General features: G+C 38.2%; 1 protein-coding gene across 1 annotated transcript in view; it reads right to left on the bottom strand.

The window, feature by feature from the left end:
* The window catches only part of SMYD2 (SET and MYND domain containing 2), a 90,725-nt gene that overhangs the window by 35,045 nt on the left and 29,300 nt on the right, over positions 1 to 26,380 (bottom strand). The window contains exon 2 of the mRNA XM_044671845.1: positions 24,772 to 24,835. Within this exon, the coding sequence (XP_044527780.1) occupies positions 24,772 to 24,835 (64 nt within the window). The remainder of the gene's footprint in view (positions 1 to 24,771; positions 24,836 to 26,380) is intronic.

Genomic DNA, 26,380 nt, shown 5'->3' with positions numbered 1-26,380 from the left:
AAACACTGAACTTCCTCCTTAGAATCTTCATCATGGTTTGGAAACAGCCCTGGATTCTATAACGCTATGCCAGCACAGCACAAATTCTAGAAGGCCTTTCCAAAATGGACAGTGACAGACGGAATGGCTGTCATCTGAGCACCAACCTAGCTAAGTCTGGAGAGGCTTCTTGCCAGCTGGCCTCAGGAAGACGAATTTTTGAGCCACAAGCAGTTCTCAAAGACTACACATTAAGGTGAGGAGAGGTAGCTATCCGCATTGACAGAAGATGTACCAGCTCCTTTAAAAGCACAGCTCCTTAATACTGGGGTACATATTCGGAAGTTTGAGATCAATGATTTTTATGTAATTTAAGAAATATTTTATATCCTAGGACCACTATTCTGGATTATCCTATTCCACCATAATTAGAGATCAAATGGAAGAGATTTTGTAGGGATTTCCACTATTCTATAAGGGTAGAAGCACTTATTAAGCACCTATGAAGTACCTGCCACAGTATTAAGTACTTTACAAATATTTTATGAAATAAAGATATGTGTGGGAGAACTTTCTCAAGGTTCTATAGGGAGTCAGAGGCAAATAGGGGAGGCGGGGAAAGGGTTAGAAACCTATGTTAAAGCACAGTTCTGATTTTCTGTGAAGTTACACTTAATTTGTGATATCAAATGCATATATCAAAATCATTGTATCAGGAAAGCCAAATTGAGGAGCTATGTTTCTTTTTGTAATTCTATCTCCCACTATCATTTAGATGAGAAAAAAATTCTGACTTAATTCTTGCTATTAACAAATGAAAGTCCAAAATTTCATTTCACAAGTCCTTCATGATGAATAAACAGGTTCATCATATTTTTCTTCCTCTTCTCCCCTTCTTTCCTCCTCCTCTTTCTTCTCTTTTTTTTTAACCATGACCAGAACCCTTTTCATCTTGTGTGTTTAATGTCATAGTGCCTGGCACATGGTAGTTGCTTAATAAATATTTGCTGATTGACTGAAAACTCACCCTAGCTCTGGAATTCACACTTGGAAGTACCTTGCACAGTTGCTGAACTATGCTCTGACTGGTTGGCTCCCCCCAAAACCTACATTGAAGGAGGGCACCCAAACCAGTCATATCTTCATTTCTCACAGGCTTACACTTTGGACTTTTCTATCACCTCTCCCAAGCACTGGTTATCTTCATCTCACCTATCCCCCTTTTCAGCTCCCATTTAGGTGCTGTCTTCTCCCTTTAAAATGTAAGCTCCTGCCTTTAGATGGGAGATCCTAGATTCAAATCTGGCCTCAGACACTTCCTAGCTGTGTGACCCTGGGCAAGTCACTTAACCCCCATTGCTTAGCTCTTACTGCTCTTCTGCCTTGGAATCAATACATAGTATTGATTCTAAAATGGAAGGTAAGGGTTGAAAAAAAAAAAGTAAGCTCCTTGAAGGCAGGAACTTTCTGTTCATATTTGTATTGCCAGTCTTTAGCACACTGTCTGGGACAGCTGGGTGGCATAGTGGCTAGAGCACTGGATCTAGAGTCAGGAAGATTCATCTTCCTGAAGTTCAAATCAGGCTTTAAAGATTAGCTGTGGGACCCTGGGCAAGACATTTAATCCGGTTTGCTTCAATTTCCTCATTTGTAAAATTTGCAAGAGAAGGAAATGGCAAAGTATTCCAGGATCTTTGCCAAGAAAACTTGAAATGGGGGGCAGCTGGGTGGATTGAGAGCCAGGCCTAGAGATGAGAGGTCCTAGGTTCAAATCTGGATTCAGACACTTCCCAGCTGTGTGACCCTGGGCAAGTCACTTAATCCCCATTGCCTAGCCCTTACCACTCTTCTGCCTTGGAAGTATTGATTCTAAGATGGAAGTTAAGGGTTTAAAAAAAAAAAAAAAACCTCAAAATGGGGTCATGAAGAGTTAGACATGACTGAAACAACAAGAAGAAAAAGTAGGGTCCGCCATATAGAAAGAGGTTAATAAATGATTATTAACTGTCTGAATGTGCTAACAACTATAACCAAGGAAAAGCTCCTTAAAATAAATTATTAATCTTGGGTGGGAGGGAAAGTATTTCTTTCCTTTTTTTAATAAAGTAGTTAATGGATTTGCTCATTGCTTTGCTCTGCTATTGCATTTGCTATAGCATGCACAAATACAAAGACTAGCTTTAAATGTCAGTGGACAGAGACAACTCCTGTGGGTAAGCTTAGAAACACCATCTAACCATTAAGGAGGCAGCATGGTGTAGTGGGAGAAAAATACTGGACGTGGTTGAAAGGACCCATTCACTTTATCAGGGATGTGACCTAGGGCTTGAATTCTTTGATTCTAAGTCTTCTTTTTTATAAAACACAAATAATAAATTGGACTAGAATAAGTGCTTTTGTGACCATTGGGGAGAGAAGAGAGGGAGTAAAGGAATAAGCATTTATTAAATATAATCATTTATAGTATGCTTGGAGGAGAAAGGGAATAGGGAAGAAATGAGGAATTTCAAGCCTGGATTATGGAAACTGAGTAAAATGAGACAGCAGAAGAGAAGAATATTTTCAAGTTTGAAGGCCTGGGACTGAATAAAGGCACTGTAATTTTCTGCTAGTGTGACATCAGGAAAGTTAATTTAATATTTCCGGGCTTCCCATTTCCTCATCTGTAAACAAAGGTGTTGTACCATATGATTTTTGAAGTCTCTTTCAATGTGAAATCTGCATTTTTATGAATGGATCCAATCTTTTTTTTTTTAAACCCTTGTAATTCGGTGTATTGTCTCATAAGTGGAAGATTGGTAAGGGTGGGCAATGGGGGTCAAGTGACTTGCCCAGGGTCACACAGCTGGGAAGTGGCTGAGGCCGGGTTTGAACCTAGGACCTCCTGTCTCTAGGCCTGACTCTCACTTCACTGAGCTACCCAGCTGCCCCCTCAATCTTTTGCCTTTTTAAAATACATATTAGGATATGCCAATGTGGGTGTCTGCCTCTGCTTCTGTCTATACTGTCTTCATTGTCTGCTACTTGAGAGTCATGATTGCCTTTTTATAAGTTAAAATTAGAGGAACGATTAATGGTAATGAATAGTTAAATGAAAATCGGGTTCTCACAAGGGTGTGTAATTAGAATCTGTTACCTTACAAACTACAATCCCCAGCAAAACTATGATTCCCAGAACCCCCACTCACTTCCTGTTGTTACATGCTGAAAGAGAGGATATAAATTGGGTGGAGGTCTGTGTTTCTCTCTCTCTCTCTCTCTCTCTCTCTCTCTCTCTCTCTCTCTCTCTCTCTCTCTCTCTCCTTCTCCTTCCTGTCACAGCTTTGGTGGAGCGGGGATTTTGAGCTGGTAGAAAAACTTAAGTCATGTGGTTCTGTTTTTTCAGATAATCAACTTTATAAAAATAATTCTTGAAGTATTGGACATTAATTTAAATCCTACAAAGCCTATTTTATGAAATCAGTTCCAGATTTCCAAAAAGTCACATGACTAGATATTAAGAAAACTAAAGCTCTCCAAAGAAACACAGATGCTGTCAAGTTTCTCCCCAATATTTTGTGTTTATTAAGAGGGCAATATTTTTGCACAAGATTCATATCTGTAAGAACTTTAAGGATAATCTAGCTCAATGCCATCATTTATTGGAAGAAAGTAATGAGGTGACTTGCTCAAGGCCATACAAGAGACAACACTTAAAACCAAACTAAGTCCTCTGATTCTAAGATCAGTATTTTTTCCAAGATGACTAGTTATTTCCTAGTCCCATTTTTGCCAATCATTTTTTTCATATCAGAACTTGTGATTCAACTAATGTGGAGGACCTCAATATAGAAACTCCCTCTAGCAGTGCACAGTATCACATCTCCAACTGCTTATTATTATCTCAAACTGGACATTGCATAGACATCTTAAATTCAATACATCCAATACTGAACTCATTTCCTTTCCTTTTAAGGACTCCTCTCTTCCTAATTTTCATTACCGTCAAAGAGAGAATGTAACCATTCTCCCAGTCATCCAAGCTTGTAGCATCCTCAAGTCCTCACTCTTCCATGCCCATAATCCCAGATCTGTTAATTCTGTCTTCATAACATCTTTCATATATGTACCTCTTTTGTCTTATTTAACACTACTGCCAACATGGTACATGCCCTTATCACCTCACACCTAAATTAGTGCAATAGCCTGCTGGTTGTTCTCCCTAAATCACTCCAGACCAGCCTTCACTCCACTATCAAAATGAACTCCTGAAGTCCAGGTCTGACTAGATCAGCTCTGCTTCACTCTCTCTTTCAATATACTCCAATGGCTCCTTATCACCTTTGGGATCAAATATAAAATCATCTGTTTTTCATCCAGAATCCTTTATAACTTGACTCTCTTCTCCTTTTCCACTATTTTAAGTAGATTATGCCACAATCTTATATTTATCTTCTGTTACCTGACTTTATCTCCATCTTTAGTACATTTTTTAAAAAAAATCTAAGTTGGTTGATGGATTCCCTGTGCAACCACACTGGCCTTTAAAGATAAATCCTTTGGAATTATTTCTCTTTATGTCTTTAGTATTTCATTCTTGTGTATTTTCCTTCCATTCCTCCTGGCCTAATTTCCCCTACAACATTTTACTCCATAGGTTCCTACCTATCTTTCCTCTGAACTTTTTGAAATATGCATTCCTAAAATCATATCATCATCATGCATATCATACTATGCCCAGGATTCTTCTCCTCTTTTATAAACACTTGTATGCATATGTTTAAGGTGAGACTCGAACCCAGGCCAATCTGAAACCAAGGACATTTCTCCATCTACCATACCATAATGCCTATATTAATCATGTGGCATCTTAAAAAGAACAGGGTTCTTTATAGGGACATGAATAGGCAGTTTTCACACGATGAAATCAAAACTATCAATAAGTACATGAAAAAGTGTTTTGAATCTCTCCTTATTAGAGAAATGTAAATTAAAACAACTCTGAGGTACCACCTTACATATAGCAGACTGGTCAATATGGCAGCAAAGGAAAGTGATAAATGTTGGAGGGGCAAAATTGGGACACTAATCCACTGCTGGTGGAGTTGTGAGTTGGTCCAACCATTCTGGAGGGCAATTTGGAACTATGTGCAAAGGACTTTAAAGGAATGCCTACCCTTTGACCCAGCCAATGCTGGGTTTGTACCCCAAAGTGATAAGGAAAAAAACTTGTGCAGAAATATTTATAGCTGCGCTCTTTGTGGTAGCAAAAAATTGGAAAATTAGGGGGTGGAAAATTATTGTGTTGAAAGGAATAATGAACTGGAGGAATTCCATGTGAACTGGAACGACCTCCAGGAATTGATGCAGAGTGAAAGGAGCAGAACCAGGAGAGCATTGTACACAGAGACTGATACATTATGGCCAATTGAATGTAATGGACTTTTCTACTAGCAGCAGTGCAATGATCCAGGACAATTCTGAGGAACTTGAGAGAAGGAATGCTGTCCACATCCAGAGAAAGAACTGTGGAAATGGAAATGCATTAGAAAAATATGTGATTGATCATGTAATATGATAAGGTTATGACTGGGGTTTTGATGTTAAAGGTTCATTCTTCTGCAGATATGAATAACACAGAAATAGGTTTTGAACAATGATACATGTATAATCCAGTGGAACTGCTTGTTGGATTCGGGGGAGAGGGGACCCAGGATCATGAATCATGTAACCATGGAAAAATATTCTAAATAAAAAAGAGAAAAAAACAGGGATTGATTTTCATTGAGTTTAATTTATCTATTAAGTTATTAAGCTAGAGATTCTTTGGGATTTTCTGAGAAATATCCTAAAATAAATATTCCTTTGCAGAGTCTATCCTAGTATATTGTATATTCATTTTAGTCACTTACAAGCTATCTATGGGTAAATTCAGTTACCTTCAAATGGAAATTGGATAGTCACTTATTGGGAGATTAAGGAGAGATTCCTTTTCAAATAAGGATTACATTAGATGGTCTCTGAAATATCTCTTTCATCCCCAAGATTCCATGACACTATTATGTGAAAAAGGATGAGTTCTTAACACAGTTGCACTTTAAAATAAATAGCCAATCAGACAGATTTAAAAATCAGAAATACATAATGTCTCAGTTTGCAATGAGAGTCAAATGATCTCAAAAAGACTTTCCCTCACTAGTCTCTTTTTGGCCTTCTTAGGCATTAAGAGCTAAGATCAAGGGCTGAAATGTAATGATACATGGGATGGATGACACTAAAGGACGATCCCCAACATACACTCCTCTCTCTCCAAACTTCACCAAGTAGGAAAGATTTGGTATTATTTAATGCAGAATGCAGCATAGGTCCTTGGCTTAAATTCTGTGCTAAGACACTCTGCGGAGTTAAATAACTCAGAGACAAATATAACCAAGAGCAGAGGGAGAGAGAAATGACAAGATATGCACAAGGGAGATGAAGATCTGTTTTTAGCTGAAGCCTGAAATGAGAGTGTGACGATAAAGTACAGAGGTAGAAAACAGGTGGTTGCAGCTCACTGAGGAGAAACAGGCTCTCTTGACAATTGCTGGGGTCCAAAGGAGAATGAAAGAGGGAGGGAGACCAAGTAAAGGAAAGGAGAGGAGTGAGGGAGTATCTGAGGCTGGAGCCAAATAATTCTATAAATATTTATTTAATGCTTATTGCATAATGCATTGTGGCTGGCTTGTGGCTGTGGGAGGTGGGGAGCAAGAAGGATGGAAAGCAGGAAAGAAGCCACAAAAGCAGTATTAACCATAGCCTCTGGCATTGAATAGTTTGATGTCTATCTGTTTTCACTAATGACAGATAATTCCCTAATGATTATAGGAGAGAGAGATTACAATACTGGTCAAAAGGTCAGTTCAAATCCTGCCTCTGACATGCTCTAGACATGTGATCCTAAGCAAGTCACTAAACCTCTTTTAGCCTCAGTTTCTACACCTATAAAATGGAAATAATAGTTCCTATATAAAATAGAAATGGCAAAGTACTTCAGGATCTTTACCAAGAAAACTCCAAATGGGGTTACAGAGAATTGGACACAACTGAAAAAACTGAACAACACTAATATATAATGAAGATAATGAGAGAGAGAGAGAGAGAGAGGGAGAGAGAGAGAGAGAGAGAGAGAATGTGTGTGTTCTAAGTACTACTACCTAGCCTGGTCCTCTTCTCATAGCAGATGTTTCTGAAATTAACTTGGAGTTTTCCTCTCTAATAAGATCACCATAAACCTACAGACACAAGCTTCTTTATTCTCCAGAACTTCTGCATATTGTTAGGAATGAAAGACAACAAATAATATCTACATCAGTATAAACATCATAATAGTGAGTGTTTATAAAGCACTTTAACATTTACAAAACACTAGATAGATAGGTAATAGTTCTCTAAATAAACACATATGTGTGTATATGTAATACATTATGCATTATTATATCACATTGTATTATATATTTACATGTTTATTAATATATGTACACGGGAGGCTATGACACACACATATACTTATAAATATGCATACATATCTATCTATCTAGAATAAAGGAACTTCATGTTTGTATGTTTATGCTGGTCCTTTAAGAGAAGGAAACTTCAACTCCAAGTCATTTTAACAAATAATTTTAATGAGAAAGGCACTAGGGTAGGTGTTAGCAGTTATATGGAACAATCAGATACAGACTTGATAATTGAAGCTCTGGCCTGGATGCAGTATCGACCAAGTTGTTGTTAGTTGAGAAGATAACCACTTAAGAAAGACTATAGATTTGAATCGCTAAATTAATATACAGGGATAGTCTTAAAAGACTTAAGATTTTTAAGTTCTAGACATGATGTCTTAGATCAAAAAAAAGTGAACAGAATTTTAGGATTTCCCAGGCCATCATCCCAACCCTAGCTACACTCTTCATCTTTCCTCATCTTAATCATTTGGTGAACCAGTTCATCTCTACAATGTGCTCTTATCTCAGTAGAGGCATACAGTGTTAAGAATGAAGGAGATGACAGTGTCATTGTAGTTTACTTTGGACGGAATACATCTGGAATACTGTGATCAGTTCTGGACAACACATTTTATGAAAGTCATTGACACACTAGAGTAAGTCCAGAAGAAAGTGACCAGGATAGCAAGAGATTGCAAAACCATCCCATCCAAATTGAAAGAACCAGGGTTACATAGCTTAGAGAAAAGAAAATGTTGCTTTCCTTAAGTTGTTCTAGAGTTGTTCTATAAGAGAGGGATTAGATTTGTTCTGCTAAGACCAGTAGGGATGATGATAACCTACCCACACTCATTCCTTAATGATTAACATACTTTCATCTCATCATATCCTATCCATATCAGCGATCCTTAACTCATTATTGTTATTGCATAAATCCTACTCCCTAATCCCCACAACCTTCTCTCTTATTCCCACTTTCTTCAACTGAACCCTCATAACATTCCTCTAGAAAGCTATCTGCCTTGTCTGATGTGTGATGTAAAATGCTTGCTCCATTTGGTAACAAACAGGATTTCATTTTATGCCTTTTGTTTTGTTTTGTTTTTTATCTTTACGTTTTGTTGTACTTACAAAGACCTGGCTCCATCCTAATAATGTGGATCCTTTCCAAGGCTGGTTGCAGTTTAACTTATTCACTCAGACTTATTGGTCATATTGTGGGTTACTTATGTTCTCACTTTCTATTTCCATGCCACCATCACTTAATCTCTTCTTTGGAGTTCAGTCAGTATTTTCCACTTAATCGAGATTCTGGTAGCTGTTATCCACTGACCTCCATGATACCCTTCCCATTTTTCCTCCTTGAATTCAGTGCCTGTCTCGATTTTTCTTTCCTCTCCAAATTCTACCCTCATTTAAGGGGACTTCTATATAAATATTAATGTTTTCTTAAATATTCTTACCTCCCAGTTCTTCAACTTATTCATTTCTCATGACTTACTCTTCCACAATAACTATGGTGCACATAGAGATGCTCACACTCTTGATCTGGCCAACACACTCACAAGAACTCTACTTGTATGATCAGGAACTCTGAAATTCCTTTATCTGATCATAATCTATCACCATTACACCTTTTTCTCTGCCTTACAATCCATAACCTTACTCATTGTTCTCACTGTGACCTACAATATCTTTCCTCCTCAGTTCTTTTTAGTCCTTTTCACTCCTGCACCAGCTATATACTCTTCCAATTAAACTCTACAATTTCTTCTCTCAAGTTACTTGCCCCTTTAGCCTATTCTATCATCTGATGCCTTTTTCCCCCTATTCATATGCTGCTGAACACAAAATGGTAGAAAATCAATAGAGTTTGCTCAGTGGGTCCACTGCAAATTTGTATTACATAATTTCAAGAGGGATTTCTGTGACAAGGTAATCTTTTTATGCTCCCTTAGTCTCAGTTATCAGAGAAGCTTTTCCAAATCTTTTCATTCCTTCTCAAATTTCCCATGCAACTCTCAAGGAAGAACCTTGCTTCGTTTTACTGAAAAAAAAATTGAGGCTATTCACAAAGAGCTCCCTCTCCTTTTCACATCACTCACCTTCTGCCACTTTTTTCTCTTTTACTCTTGTCTCACATAAAGAGGTGGTCATTCTCCTTGCAAAGGCAAATCCTCCTACGTGCACAAATGATCCCCTCCATTCCTGTCTTTTCCAGCAGGCTGTGCTTTCTGCTGTCCCCCCTCTCTCACTAATCTTCAGTTTCTCCCTATATATTGGCTACTTTCCTGCTGCCTACAAAGAAGCCCAGGCCTCCTCACCCTCAAAAGAGACTCACATGCTCCATTTCTCCTTGCTACCTATTTCTTATGTTTCTCCACCCTTTTGGTGGCTAAATTCTTTGAGAAGGCCTCTACTTTCTTTATTTGCCTTGTTTTCTTAACTCTATATAGTCTGGCTTTCAATCTGATCTGAATGACTTCAAATGAAACTTCCCTCTCCAAAGTTACCAATGATCTCTTATTTGATAAATCTTATAGCCCTTTCTTAGTTTGTATAGTTTTTGACTTCTCTGCATCCTTTGACATTGACAGTCACCCTTTTCTCCTTGACACTTTCCTTTCTAGATAACATTGTTCGCTTCCTGTTCTGTCTCCTTTGTTAGATCTTATCCTAGTCACACCTCTTAACTCTAGATGTCCTCCCTCAAAACTGTCCTAAGCCCTCTTATATTGTCCTATATGATTTCACTTGGTGATCTCATCAGTTCACACGGATTCAATTTTCATTTCTATGCTGATGGTTTTCAGATCTATTTATTTAGTACTAAGTTCTCTCTTGACCTGCAGTCTTCCATCTCCAACTACCTACTGGACACCTCAAAATAGATTTCTCGCACACATCTATAACTCAAAATGTCCCACACCAAGCTGACTACCATTCCTCCCAAATCCTCCTTTCTTTCTAATTTCCCTGTTACTCGAGAGGACACCATCATTCTTCTAGTTACCCAGGCTCATATTCTCATTCTCTCTCACCTGTCATATATAATCTGTTGTCAAGTCCTAGCAAATCTACTATGCTCCCTTCTCTCCTTAGACACTACTTAGCATCCTGGTTCAGGCCCTCATCACCTCATATTAGCCTATTGCAAAGGCCTGCTGTTTGGTATTCCTGAATCAAAACTTCCCCACTCTGGTCCATTCTCTGCATCTGTCAAATTGATCTTCCTTATGTAAAGTTCTAACCATGTCATCTATTCAATAAACTCCAGTGGCTCCCTACCACCTTTAGGATGAAAAATAAAGTCCTCTGGCATTAATAGCTCTTCATAACCTGGCTAACTCCTCTTTTTCCAGTCTTCTTACATATTACTTCTCCATGTACTCTACAATTCAATGACACTCATCTCCTTGTGGTTCTTCTAATAAGACATACCATCTTCTGACTCCAACCATTTAATTCTTTTTCTCAGAATTTAACATTTTGTGTTCTAATCAGCAAAGATCTTTATTCTCGCCATCATCCCCACCTCCCCCTCCACAAAACACAAGAAAAATACTTATTATGAACACATGTAGTCAATCAGAACAAATCTCTGCAATGACCATGTCCAAAAAAGTATTTATTTCAACCTGCCCATCAAGAAGTGGGTAGTATGTATTATTATTAGTTCTCTGAAATCCTAGTTGCTTATTCCACTGATAAAAGTTCAGCAACATAGTATTCCATTACAATGATATATCAAAACTTGCTTATCCATTCTCCCATTTAATGGTACTTCCTCATATCCCCCATCCTTTGCCACCTCAACAAGGGATATAAATATTTTTGTGCATTCTTAATGTGTTTTTTTTTTGCTTAGAACTAGTTCTTTCTTTAATTTTCTTTCCCCCTAAATCCCTTTTCCCAACTTCTCCTTCTTCCTATTTCCTAACTGAGTTAAATGTATATCTGTACCCAACTGTGTGTGTGTTCTTCCTTCTTTTGACCAATCCAAATGACAGATTCAAGTTAGCTGCTCTTCCCAACTACCTCCTCCTTGTTTGTATGTCTACTTATGTCCCCTAATCTATTCCCTTCTCTCAGGATATTCCTCTTCTCTCTGTCCTTTTAGTAGGATCATCTAGACATAACAGAAACACTACCAGGTGAAAAAATTAAAATTAATATACAATACTTCAAATATATTTTTACAAGATTTATTAATAATCACTGGAAGTAAAGGAATAAAAAGGTATTTATCTAATAAAATTAAAAAACATGTGCTCAAGCTAATCTATCTCCTCAAAATTCCCATATTCACAGCTGCCCTCACAGGGAGAAAAGAGTCCTAGACATGGAACTCCACACAATTTATCTCCTGTCTATGTCAGCACGTAATGACAAGAAGTCAGTGGGCTCCTGGGTAATGTAGTTCAAAGGTACAAGATTTCCAATTATACATTGTCTTGTCTAATTGAACTTCTATGAACCCTGATAATGATTCAGAAGGGACACATGTTTGAATATAAATGTTTCCCATATTTAAATATAGGCAGTTTGTCCTTGTTTAATCTTTTATCATTGTGCATCAATGTTTACCTTTTTGTTTCTCTTCCCTCCTTTGAATTTCAAAATTTTTCTATAGCTCTTATCTTTTCAACAGGAATCCTTGGAAATTCTCTAGTTTATTAAAAATTGATTTTTTTTTCTTTGGTCATTATACTTAGCTTTTCTGGGCAAGTTATTCTTGGTCGGAAGACCACATGCTTTGCCTTCTGGAAAATCATATTCCGAACTCTCCACTTATTCATAGTGATGGCTGCTAAATCATGTGTGATTCTGACTGACTCCTCAGTACTTGAATTCTTTTTTTTGGGATGCTTGCAGCATATTTTCTTTGATCTGGAAATCCTGCATTTTAGCTATGATGTTCCAGGGAGTTTTCAAATGGGGGTTTCTTGCTATTTATACTGTGGACTCTTGCTATTTATACTTTGACCTTTGGTTCTAAGAAATTTGCACAGTTTTCTTTTTAAGATTTCTGGAAATAAGAGGCCTGGATCCTTTTTTTAATGGCTTTCAGAAAGTCAAATAATTCCTAATTTTTTTCCTTCTTAATCTGTTTTCCAGGTCAATTGTTTTTGGTATGTGATACCTACATTTTCTTCTTTTTTTTTCCCCCAGCCTTTTGATCATTATAGTATTTCTTGTTGTCAAATAGAATCATTGGCTTCTATATGGTCTCTTCTAATATTCAAAGTATTTGTTGCTTGGATAACATTTTGTACATCTTGTGTCAAGGTATTAATTCCCTTTTCAATTCTTTCTTCTATAGCTCTCATTTTTTTCCAATTTTTCTTGAAAAATTTTTATTCCATTTATAAAAGGATAAAAAAAGCAAAAAAAGCAATATAAAAATTTATAAAAGCATTAAAAACCCTCGCTTTATCTTTTCTAAGGATTCTAAATGTGTTTGTGTTCCAGTGATACTTTTCACTGAAAGACTGCTTATAAATATATTGGAGTTGTTCTCTCCTTCTGTGTTTGTGTCTTGAGGGTCCCTGGCACCATAACAACTGAATTTGGTAGGGTTCTTTTTGTGTTTGACCATTCTCCCAGTAACATCTTCCTTTTCTGGAGGGAATATCTAGCCTTTTGCTGCTTTGGGGGGGGGGTGGATACTAACAAAACAAGACACTGAAGGATCTTAGGGACAGGTTTGGGAACCTACAAGGTGTCAGTGCTTCCCAAATGATCTGGTCCAGGGCAAAGTCCAATTGCTACTCCCCTGGTTGAAGTTCTGCAAGTCACTGACCTGTATTTGGGACAATAGTAGCCCATTCCTCAACTCTTCCCCTATAAGCCAGCTGGAAAGCTCAGTTAATTTAGTACATCAGAATTGTAAACTCTCCTTTAATTTAGGATTCCTGCTCTGCTTATTCCTTTGTAGCCTGGGCTAAGTGCTGGAAATGAGACCCTAGAATGGGTCTGGAATTTGAAAAATACATAATACATATCACTACTGCTGCTAGTCTGCCTTTTCATTCATTGTTCAGAACCTTCCTACTCAGAAACGCCACTTCCCAATCCAGAACCTCTTCTCAGTCTGCTCTGGATTTGTGACTCAGAACTGGGTAGCAAGAGACAAAGCTTTTAGTTTGCACCTGTCCCACTGCATTGCTCTCTGGTATGGGTCTGAGGATGCTCCTGTAAGAACCTTTGGAACCTTTTTCCACCCTGGTGCAAGCCTATCCCTGGGCACTAGAGTGCTCAGAACGTAGCATGCTCCAGGCCAGACTCAGTCTCCAATATCTGTCTCTCCCAATGCCAAGCTGGACTAGACAAAGTATTGATAGTGATTTTTCTGGATTTCCCCATCATTATCCAGGGTGATACATTTTCTAGATCTCTCTGGTAGAGTCTGTGGAAAGGAACTCACCAAACTGATTTCTAACAGTCTGTGATCTTGGCTCCCCTTCCCATGTTATATTTTCAATGGCTGATCCCCATATCTAGAAATCTGTCCTACTTCCTGGCTTCCTTCAAGTCTCAGATAATATTCCATCTTCTGCTAGAAAAATTTCCCAGTCCCCTTTAATGACAGTGCCTTTCCCAAAGATTATCCCACAAATTTATTCTATTTCTTGCTTATGCATACAGAATAGGTCTTCGATATTTCCTGACCTAACATATATTCTAATTAATTTGACAAGGATATATTGAATGCCAACTATATGCAAGACACAATGCCAGGTGCTAGAGTTATAAAGACAGAAAAGAAACAGCCCCTGCCAACAAGTAGATCATACTATATTGGGGAAAAGAAAATACTACACAAAAAAGTGAATGTAAGCATATATAAAAAGTAAATAATAATAGCTAGCATTTATAAAACTCTTTAAAGTGTTTTACATATAGTATTATTTGATCCTCCAACGACCTTCTGAAGTAAATGTTAAATGAATCACACCTCTGCGTCAGCATTACTAGAGGTCCTTGAAATGAATGCAAACTGACTCACGTAGAGTATTATAACATGATCACTACCCTTGTTCTAGACATTACACAATGCAGCCTAAGATAGCATTCAGATTTTTTGGTAGCCACATCTTATTTTCCTTTTTGAAAATAGGGACATTTGCACTTCACCTGCTCTTCTTCTCTCTAAGATCTTTTCAACCATTTCTCTAAGATTTTTCAAAAATTTCCAATGGGTGCTCAGCCATCACATCCAGCAGTTCTTTCAGTATTCTAAGATAAAGTTCATCCAATGATTTCAGTCAATGAAGACAGTGAAATGCTGCCCAACCTTCTTCTTACTACTAGATTTGTTTCCATTCCCTGCTAACCATCATTTTGTTCTATCCACCTAATTCAAAGATCATTCTCCCTCTTTGTTCTTTGGTTTACCAAACAGTGGGTTATTGAGTTCATTTGTTTCTGATTCTTTCTTATCTAGTCCACCTTACTGATCTATTTTTGCATTTTTTTAAACTAGTACCATATGGTTTTGATGATTATTACTTTACTGTGAAATCTAGAAGTGCTGCTCTCCCTCCCTTCATGCCTACTTTTCTGTTTCCATTATTTTCCTTGAGATTCTAGATTATTTTGTTCCTAACACCATTTTTATTGGGAAAGAAAAAAGAAGCAAACTTTGTTTCCTGTTATCCAGTTCTGAGTCACAAATCAAAGAGTTTCTGGCCTGGGAAGTGGCATTCCTGAGTAGGAAGGCACAGGACAATGAACTGAAAAAGGCAGACCAGCAGTAGTGATATGGCTCAAATTCCAGCCCCATTGTAGGGTCTCATTTTCAGCACCTAGCCTAGACTACAGAGTAATAATTCATCCTTTCTCCCCCTCATGTGATAACTAGCTTATCTACACTAGGCAACAACCTTCCTTTGGTCAGTCTCTTTTCACCAAAATACCAAATTATACCCCAAAATTCTACTGTTCTCCAAAGCATTTATTGCCAGCCCCTGCTCATTCTATTCTTCTGTTCTCCTTATAAATCTTACAAACTTACTACTCTTATATCCATCCTCAAGTACCTTCCTTTACTTTGATCTTCTACACATATATTTTTAGTTTATTTGCTTATTGTAAACCTCTTACCTTGTTTCTTAGTATCAGTTCTATGATAGAAGAGCATCAAAGGGTAAGCAATTGGAGTTATGACTTGCCAATGGTCACACTGTTAGGAAGTGCCTGAGGTCACATTTGAACCCAAGACCTCCTGACTTAAGGCCTACCATTCTATTCACTGTGCTAACTACCTATCTACCTCCACATATATTTTTAAAATCTGAATTTGTCATAGAACCCACATCTACCTGCATTGGGTTTTCTGGTCAGTTTTTTCCTTCTCATTGGAATAATTTGTTTGCTCACAATTTCATTCCTGAGAACTTTTCATTTCTACTAGACATCCCCTGTACTATATTAAGTCATATGATATTACCTATCCTTCCTGTCTGAAATCTATGCTAGAAAAATCTTGGGAGCCAGAATATGCCTGAATTTCTTTTCCTTTCCTATTTCTCACTCAATGACTGAATGGGGTTGTTGTTGTTGTTGTTGTTGTTGTTGTTGTTGTTTTGACTGCATAATTTCCCTAAGATTGAGAGCTCCTAGTGAGGAGCATATTAGCACCTTCCCTGCAATTTATAGTCCTGGAGAATTGCCAGAGGCCCTTGAGAGGTTAAGTGTCTTTTTGACTTAATGCCAGCCAGAGGTCATCTCCATCATGCTATGATGCCTCTCTAATTACTGGCTACTAAAGTTCTTGTCATTTCTATGGCAGTTATCAGTTCTTTTTCACTGGTTATAATCAGGTGCAGAATAGCAGTTGTTCTTGTTGTTGCCTATTCTGCCTTTTGAAAGATGAAATTATCACTAAGGCAACTCACAAATTTATCAGCTCTGCTTTTGACAGAAAAACAGTGTCAGATGTCCAGAGAGTTGGAGTCTCCTATCGCTACAATAATAAGTTTCTTTGCCACACTTGTGAACTATTTCCCAAAGTCATCATCTAATTCATCCATCTGTCCAGGTAGGGTATAGTCTACTTCTATGATAATATTGTGGCTATTTATACAACTTTTGAGCCTAGGATGCTGGGCCTGTAGTCAGGAAGATTCTTCTTCCTGAGTTAAAATCTGGCCTCAGACACTTATTAGCTGTGTGATCCTGGGCAGTTAGTTAAACCCATTTGCCTCCATTTCCTCATCTGTAAAATGATTTGGAAAAGGAAATAACAAACCACTCTTTGCCAAGAAAATCCCAAATAGGGTCACAAAGCATCAGACATGATGAAAAAAAAATTCAACCAAAAAAATATGGCTAAGCCTCACTCCAATGCTCTCCATAATATTTCTGAATCCATGTACTAATTCATTCTCTCTCTCTCTCTCTCTCTCTCTCTCTCTCTCTCTCTCTCTCTCTGATTTTGTCGTTCTCTCTTGCCAAAATCAAAGAGTGGATAAATTTGTAATTTGTAATGGACAGCATCAAAAGGTACCATAATCCTTCTGTGTTGGTTCCAAAGCAGAAGAGAAGTAAGGGCAAGTCAATGAGGTTAAGTGACTTGCCCAGGGTTATATAGCTTGGAAGTGTCTAAGGCCAGATTTGAATCCAAGACTTCCCATTTCTAGGCCTGGCTCTCAATCCACTGGGCCATCCAGCTGCCCCCCCACCCCCCCACACAATGAAGGTCTTAAAATGAAGGGAAGTTGACAACTTTTCAAGTGGATTGTGGAGATTATTATTCAAATATGGAATCCGTTCAGAAGGCCTTGGTAGACTATCTAAACTCTGATTTTCTGTGATTTCTCCTGTGCCAGTGCCTGAAATATACAAATTGTCACAAATGACAAATGAGGAAGAAATCCCAGATATAATGGGGGTGAAATTCCTATGGGTCCATGGTCCAGCATAAGAATGTTAGATGTAATCAAGAGTTTTCTGTGGCAAACAAGGTGAAGTGACTGGAGAGGATGGGGAATGGAAAGAGATAGGTAGAAGGACTGATAAGAATCATAGAATTTCAGATTTGGAAGCTATGCCTCTAAATCTGCAATTCAGTGATACTGACCTGACTTTAAGGAGCAAGACATTCCATCTCCTGACTATATGTATTTTTTTTAGTAATATATTATGTTTCCCCCAATTATACATAAAAACACTTTTTAACATTTGCCTTCTCACATTCTGAATTTCTAATTCTCTCCCTCACTCCCTCCAAGTTCTCTTCCCTAAGGCATTAAGCAATTTGGTGTGGGTTGTGCATGTGCTATCATGCAACACACATTTCCATATTCATCATGTTGTAGAAGAAGACATATATCACAAAAAAAGAATAAGCTCATGAAGAAAATAAAGCAAAAAACAGTATGCTTCAATCTGCATATAGACTCCATCAGTTCTTTCTCTGGCAGTGGATAGCATTTTTCACCATATGACTCCATGTATTTTTTTTCTAAGCCCTTGCCTTCCAACTTAGAACCAAAACTAAGTATTGGCTCTGAGGAAGAAGAATGGTAAGGGCTAGGGGAGGGGGGTTAAGCAACTTGCCCTGGGCCATGACTCCATGTATTTGTACTGGTTACTCCCAATCCCTTCCTCTTCATCTGTCTCCTGGCATCCCTAATTTCCTTCATGTCCCAGCTAAAATCCCAACTTCCACAAGAAGATTTTCCCAATCTCACTTAATGCTAGTTCCTTTCATCTAAGATTACCTCCATTTTATCTTGTGTATATCTTGTTTGTACATAGGTGTTTGCGTGTTTTCTCCTGCCATTAGATTATGTGCTCCTTGAGAGCAGGGGACATATTCTGCCTTCCTTTGAACAGTTTTGTATATTGTAAGGCTTAATAAATACTTGTTGACTTAATCGAATCACCAGGGTCCCCCAAACAATGATTAAGTGCTTACTGCTTGCTAGGCACTGTGGTAAGTGCATTCAAGATATGTGCAGGGTGGATTTAAGGTAATGGTAGAAGGGAAGGCTCTAACAGGGAGGGGGACCAGAACCAGGCTTCTACAGAAGGCAGCATTTGAGCAAAGTCTTAGAGGAAGCCAGGAATTCTTAGAAGAGGAGGTGAGAAAGGAGACCATTCCAGGCACAGAAATGAGAGATGGTTCACAGACTGTTTCTGGACAGGACAGAGCAACTTGGGCTTAGCTGCTCAATGTGCAAAGCTGCTTCTGCTGGTCTTGCTTCCACTGGGTATTAGCTGAGATGGCTGGAGGCAATGGAAGTTGATGACTCACCAGTCAAACACTAGCCAAGGAGGTGGGGCTGTCTGTCTCAGGCGGCCTGGTGATATTAATTTCCACCTCTGCTTCAGAGCTGAATTTGTTTTCTGATGTGCAAAGCCTAAACTACTGACATATATGATGCCTTAATTATAGTAACAGTTAACAATTCCATAGCCCTTGAGAATCTGTAAAATGATCTTTTTATGTGTAGGAGTGATGGGGTGGGATGGGATTTGGTTCTCTCTCTCTCCTGTTCTACCCACTTACATATGAATTATTTCATTTTATCGTAAGGTATTAACAAGCCAGTGAAGCAGATACTAGCAGGCATTATTGCTCCCATTTATAGATAACAAAAGCGAGACTCACATTGGTGAAATGATTTACCTGCAGCCATAGAGCTAGGAAGTGTCTGAGACAGTTTTCAAAACTAGATCCCTCAAGATACCGAGTACAGCTTGCTTTCCATGGTACCATTTCCTGACTGTCTTACACATGGGAGAAATGATTGATGCACTCACCGACTTTCAGTGTTTATGCAATAAAATGGTGACTCTGTACTACTTGTGATGACACATTCAGGAGGAGCGTTGGTTTAGGACTGCTACACTGCTCACTGGCCCCATTAGCCTGGGAGCTCCTTGAAAGCAGGGATTACTTTTTGTCTTTCTTTTTATGGCCAGTGGTTAGCACAATGCCTGGCACACTTTATTGTAGTTATTGAGTCTTTTGGGGCCTTTCTGACTCTTTGTGACCCCACTTGGGGTTTTCTTGTAAAAAGATACTGAAGTGCTTTGCCACTTCCTTCTGCTTAGTTTGCAGATGAGGAAACTGAGACCAAAAGGGTTAAGAGACTTGCCCAGGGTCACATAGCTATGAAGTGTCTAAGGCCTAATTTGAAATCAGATTTTCTTGACTCCAGGACCAGCACCTGATCCACTACACCATTTAGTTGTCCTATTGCTCAATAAATATTTATTGATTGAATGCTCATTACCAGGAAAAATAGTGATTCTAGTTAGCAACTAGACCTATGATTTTCACTGGATAAGGAGAAGGGGAAGAGTTACTTATATAGCATCTACTATATGTCAGGCAAATATCATCTCATTTGATCCTCAGAACTACCCTGGGCGGTTGGTGCTATTCTTCTCCCCATTTTATAGATGAGGAAACCAAGGCAAACAAAAGCTAAGTGTAATAATGCCTGTAATACATGTGAAAATGCTCTGCCAAACTTAGGGTAAAAGATTTAGAAATGGAAGGGGTCTCAAAGGCCATCCAAACCACCCCCTCCCTCCAAAGATGAGGAAACTAAGGGCAAGAAATATTCAAGGGCTTGCTCAAAGTCACATAGATAGTAAGTCGTAGAGTCCTCTGACTCCAAATTCATTATTCTCTCTCACTTAAAGCCCTCTATGAATGTCAGTTGCCATAATGATTATCAACCTCTAGAACCCTACTAGTGGTTTTCAGCCTTTGCTTATGCCTTCTTCCATTCTTCCCCGGGCCACTTCTAAAATTCTACTTACAACTCAATCACTTCCCCTTCATTGTGAAAAACAGATTTCCTCTCTTTTGCTATCCCGTTAAGAAACATATTCTGGGATGCTCCAGTTCCTCCTGATTATCCTGCAAACTAACTTCCCAAAATACCCTCTTGATAAGAGTATGGTAAATTGGAAGCAATCTCTGCCAAGAAGTGGTCTAACTAAATGAATAAAATATGAATTTCTCCAGGCCTGTTTGTAAAAATAAATGTACTTCATTAAAATACTCAGGACGTGCCAACCTACCAGCAATCTTCCCCTCCCTCTTCCTTAAAAAAATTTTTTTTAAGTTTTCATTCCCTTTATTCTTTAAGCACTATTCATTAAAACTCTTCCTCTGGCAGGATCATACTGAGTTATGTAAACTAAAAAAGAGAAGAGGCATAGCCAATTTGTGCAAAATGAGATTAAAACTAAAACATTGCAGGTTGTGAGTGAGGCTGATGGAATGATTAGCCTGTGATTCCAGGACCTCTCTGAGAAAAGGACTTCTTCAGAGAAGCAAAGGGATTACATTGAGTTGTTTTCCCCTCTGTTGTTCTAGAAGAGACTTTAACCAGTACTGGACTTCCTGGTGCTCTATCAAGGGATTCTTCCCCCTCCTCAATTGCATGTAATCATTTTACTTTTCTTGTTTAAAACTGCTGTAGGCAGTTTTTAGAAAGGACACTTGCTTGCTCAGTGAATGTTAAAGAGGACAGAGAAACATACTCTCCTACTAATTACCAACTACAAGCATTCTAAATGTCTCTTTAAGGTGGTTGTTTTTCAGTTGTTTCAGTCCTGTTCGACTCTTCATGACCCCATTTGGAATTTTCTTGGCAAAGATACTCCAGCGGATTGCCATTTCCTTCTCCAGTTCATTTTATAGATGAGGAAATGGAAACAAATGGGGTTAAGTGACTTTCAGAGGGTCATAAAGCTAGTAAGTGTCTGAATCTGGATTTGAATTTGGGTCTTCCTGACTCCAGACCCAGCACTTTGTCCACTGCACCACCTTGCTGCCCTGTCATATTAGGTACTTATCAGCAGCAGTGTCTTGAAATTCTCAATATACCTGGTTTTATTAGGTTTCATAAAGAAAAAGGATTCCACTTTCTTATGGAATCTTCTAGGACTTCCTCTAAACTCTATTATAAAATCCAGTGGTACTCTTGCTTGTATCTACCACAATGACTAGACTTGGTCTCATCTATCTCTGGTATCTTCTCATGATAATGTCCAAAGAAACTAGCAGTTAATGAGTGACATGGAGGAACAACTCTGAAGAGTCCATCCAGGAAGAAGACCTCCTTCCCAGGTCTTAAGGGGCGGTGCTTTCAAAGAATGGTGCTTCTTCTACCAGGAGACTAACATTTTTACTAAATTTTTTCAGCAGGATGGAGAATCTTCACTGTTGTCTACACTGATCCCATCCAAAAGTTCCCTTAAACCAGACCCTACACAGAGCACATAATGACCTATGATACTGAAACAGAGCATAACCCTAGTTATCTGGGGCCAAAGTCAGAAAATGACACCCTCTGAAATTAAGTCTAATGAAAATTATTCCAAAATGTGAGCCTACTATATAATTAAGTCTAGTAGAAATTCTCAAAAATCCTTATGAAATTATAAGTCCAGAAGGAGTGTTAGAAGAACTCTAATCCAACTCCTTCATTAGACAGGAGAAGGCACTGAGGCCTAAGAAAGCAACTTACCCAAAGTCATAGATCTCACAAAGGATTTGAGGCAAAATTCTCAAGACTGGACTTTGGAGTCTAGAATTCAGAGCCCAAATCTCTGTTTCTTAAGTTATGTGACCATAAGGCAATCACAACTTTTCTGGGTTTCAGTTTTCTAACTTATAAGTGAGGAGAGTAACACTGTACTAATTGCCTCAAAGGATTGTATGGAAAATTCTTTGGTAAACAATAGAACAAGAACTTAAATGTTCTTAAGACTATCCAGTCCTGAGGTATTTCTATTATACTATACTGCCCTTGCCCTATGAACATTGTACTTGCTCTTCATTTCTGCCAGATAGATTTATCAGGGCATCCTGTTTTAGGACAACATTGAATATAAGATATTTGACATAAAATTGCAGTATTTCCTCCATTCTTTTTAAAATTTTTAAGACTTCTAAATGATTTAGCTCATTTTATTTTATCTGAATGGCAGATTTGAGAAATCTTGGAAGACTAGTATGAAATGATTCCTAGGCATAGTCCATAGGGTATCCCCAAAGTCTTACGAAGTTGTAAGCTTTAATAACTTAAATCCAAACCATAAAGCCTTGTTAGCTTAAAACTGCATTAAGAGTTTAAAGTTAACAAAAATATCACTAAAATACAACACAATTCACATTATTCCCAAACTCCAATTGTGGTTCTAGAGAACAAATGCTGAAACACTCTTCCCTCCTCTAGGAATTGTCTGCTTATGTTGTTAATTCCCAGATATTGGGTCAGTTTGCTTAGCTGAACTGTCTCCTTTTTTCTAAGAAAGAACTGCTCTAGAAAGTGATAGTATAGAATAGCACCTTATATTTTCTAATTCCTGAATCTCCAACAGCCAATGGAAGCTTCTCGTTAGTGCTACAAATACATGTTTTGTATTTAGAGTCTGGTGGAGGTGGGAGGAAGAGTGGAGTAAATATTTGAGAATCTCCTAATATATAAGATTTAGTTAGATCTCATAGGCCATTTGGTCCAACCCTTTCATTTTATAGAAGAGAAAACAGAGGCTAGAGGGGTGTAACTTTTTTCAAGGTCATACAGGCAGTATAAACAGCAGGGATAGGACTCAAACTCTGGTTCTCTTACTTTAAATCCTGTATGGTTTATAATGTAGCATGTTGCCTATCATTTACCAATAATAAAGCTAAGACTCAGTGAAGTGACTTGCCCAATGCCACACAGGTAAGCAGCCACAGTGGAGCTAAGTCTGGCCTTGTATCATCTGGTATCATATCCATTGTTGGTCCCATGGTAACATGCTCCAGCCTTTGATGCAACCAGTCAGATGGAGACTATGTGGCTGGTGGAGTCATGATTCCAAGGCTTAGCAACCTCATTAGCCCTCAGGAGAGCTACACAATGGCTTTTGGTGCAACTGGCTGGTATAGACAAGGGGCAGGAGAGAAAGAAAATAAAACAAGAAAAGGACTGGGAATGTATTTGAGGGAAGAGTTATTTCCAGGGAAGAGACTGAGATTGGGTGAGGGAAGGAACAAACATTGAGTAAGAGCCTACTATGTGCCTGGCACTGTGCTAAGCACCCTGCAAATATCTCATTTGATTCTCACAATAAAATTGCTATTACTATAATTTGTATATACCATAATACTATAACTTGATTATTGTTGCTTCCATGAATTAAACTAACCCATTCATTCAATTGATACTGATTAAATATTTCTAGGACAAGTGCACTGTGATTGCTGCCACTGTTAGATTAATGCTGGTTTTTATCTCTCCCCAATGCTTCTCATCGCCTACTGTGTGTGATGCAGGCAAAAGTCTTGTCCAGCCACTACATCCCGAAATGTTCTAAACAGTTCTAATAAGAACATGAATATGGGCAAAGAGTTCAGTCACTGAATCTCAAGGGCTGGAGAGGGCTTTATAACATCTTGTCCAAATTTGCACTTGAAAGACCTGCTCAGGGCAGCTAGGTGGCCCAATGGATAGAAAGCCAGTCCTGGAGATGGAATGTTCTAGGATCAAATAAGACAGTTTCTAGCTATGTGACCCTGGGGAAGACATTTAACCCCAACTGTCTAGCCCTTACTGTTCTTCTGTCTTGGACCAATACTTACTATCCATTCTAAAGTTTCAGGGTAAGGGCTTTAAAAAAAAAAGAAATTCTTGTTCTCTGCAATATTACTGATTAGACATCACTTCATTTTCTGCTGGAATACCTCCAGTTACAAGAACTCACCTCCTTAATGAATAATCCATTCCTTTTTTGGACACATTTAATTGTTAGAAAGTTCTTCCTTATCTTGAGCAGATATTTGCCTCTCCTTCTCTGTAACTACTACCCATTGGTCTTTATTTGTAGCCAACAATTCTCAAAATTCTCTTGGTTTAGAAAATATTTAGTGCAAGGTCTATGGCTGGCTTACAGTTAGGATTTCTATGAATAAAGACCTTCATTTCAGATTTTAAAATAGCATTTTGAATGCATGCATTTTCCAGCCTTAATTTTTTGGAGTCATTGATGGGAGAATAATATTTCCACTGGGAACAAAACTAATTTTTCAATCTTATTCTTGACCATGAAGTATAATTTTACTGAACGGCTAAAAATCAACTTTTTCTTTCTCATAGCCCAGAAGAATAAAAGGTGTTATCACATTGATTAGAACCTACTAAATTAAGTTTGTCAAAACCTTAATTCTCTCATTTTGCTGATGAAGGAACTGACACAGAAACCCCTGATTTTGGCTGTAACAGAATTGCTATATTCTATCCCAATAAAAGGAAATTAACCTAATCTTCAGGAAAAATCAGACCCTTTCCCCTCTAATTCTAGCACATACCTGACACTCCACATTGCAGTAAAATGCTTGTCTGCATCTTCCACATTTCGACAATCCTTCTTTCCTTAAAAAGAAAAAGAGCACTGTAATATCTATCCTGTAGTGGAAATGGGTATAGACACGCAACGCTACCCAATTTGTCATGCAGTAATAAATTGGATAACAGTCAAGATTTTATTAACCTTATAAGCATTTCCCACTGGTAAATGACATTTTCCCAGAAAAATGTTTTGACCACAAACTCAGCGGTCAAACCCCGGTGGAAATGTAAATCTAAATTTCTACATGCATTGTTATTGTTGTTTAGTTGTTAAGTCATGTCCAACTCTTCTTGACCCCATTTGGGCTTCTCCGGCTCATTTTACAGATGAGGAATTGAGGTAAATAGGATTAAATGACTTGCCAAGGGTCACATGGCTAGTAAGTGTCTGGGGCCAGATTTGAACTCAAGGAAGTTGAGTCTTCTATCACTGAATATTTAATATATCACTTACTGTGGTGGGATAGAAAAGATTTACGGAGTAGACCAAAAGTCATATAGCAGGTTTAACTTAAAATTTAAAGACTTAAAACTTAAAAGCCTAAGCCTTTTGGGCCATTATACAAGGGATCTAGTTCATGGTTCTTTGATAGTGGAATATACAAACCAAGATAATAATATCTTCTAATTATCACTGTAGGTTTTTATTTATGGCCTTGTGGCAAGGGACCATATTCCTGCACATGTCAGTTTTCTCACCTGCAAAATGGGGATGCCAATACCAGAACCATCTTGCAGGTCTGATATTTTAAACTTGGAGTGTTTAGACACTCCTAATCCAGGAAATACTTATAAAACATTTCAAAGAGCATAAAGTGAATATATGCTAAACTAATCTTCATAAATTTGGTAATACCGATGGCTGCAAATAGTAGCCAAATAAAAGACTTGCATTCAAAACCTTGTCATTTGCTGGTAGAGACATTCTTGAAGGAATATCTAAAACATGGTCCTATGGATACATCTGCCCATCCCTACCCATACTGTCCCCTTCCTTCATTGTACTTATCAAACACAAGATTTTGGCCCTGATATTACAGGTGAATTTTCTGCAGATTCCTGCTGCAAAAGGCTTTACTTCTCTTTTATGACACATCCTATGTGTAATACGACTTTAAATAATAAAACCACAAAATAAAATATATAACTAAACAAACTTTTTTCAGGTTATACTCCCCACCCCACAAAAAAATTTCTGTGTAAATCTTGGCTCTGGTAAAGTCATCCTCTGTATTTGCGGAATCATTTGACTGCAGGGGGAGAAAAGGGGAGGAAAATCAGGAAAGTCAGTCACTGCTCCAACTCCACTGCAAAATATGCTGCTGCATTGCAGCAGATCCAAGGTATAATAACCCAGTGTCTGCAGGATGGTGGACCTGACCCATCTACAGCAAGAAATCAGACATAAGCTACCCCTATGAAGCCCACTCCATGAACCAACAAAAGAGAGACACAGAGAGGGATGGAGGGAAGAAAAGAGAGACAGAGAGGGAAAAGGGAGAGAGAAGAGGAAAGAGAGAGGAGAGAGAGAGAGAGAGAGAGAGAGAGAGAGAGAGAGAGAGAGAGAGA

This window comes from Gracilinanus agilis, chromosome 4, assembly GCF_016433145.1.
Source record: "Gracilinanus agilis isolate LMUSP501 chromosome 4, AgileGrace, whole genome shotgun sequence".
NCBI lineage: Eukaryota > Metazoa > Chordata > Mammalia > Didelphimorphia > Didelphidae > Gracilinanus > Gracilinanus agilis.
This window is presented reverse-complemented; position numbering and strand designations above follow the sequence as displayed.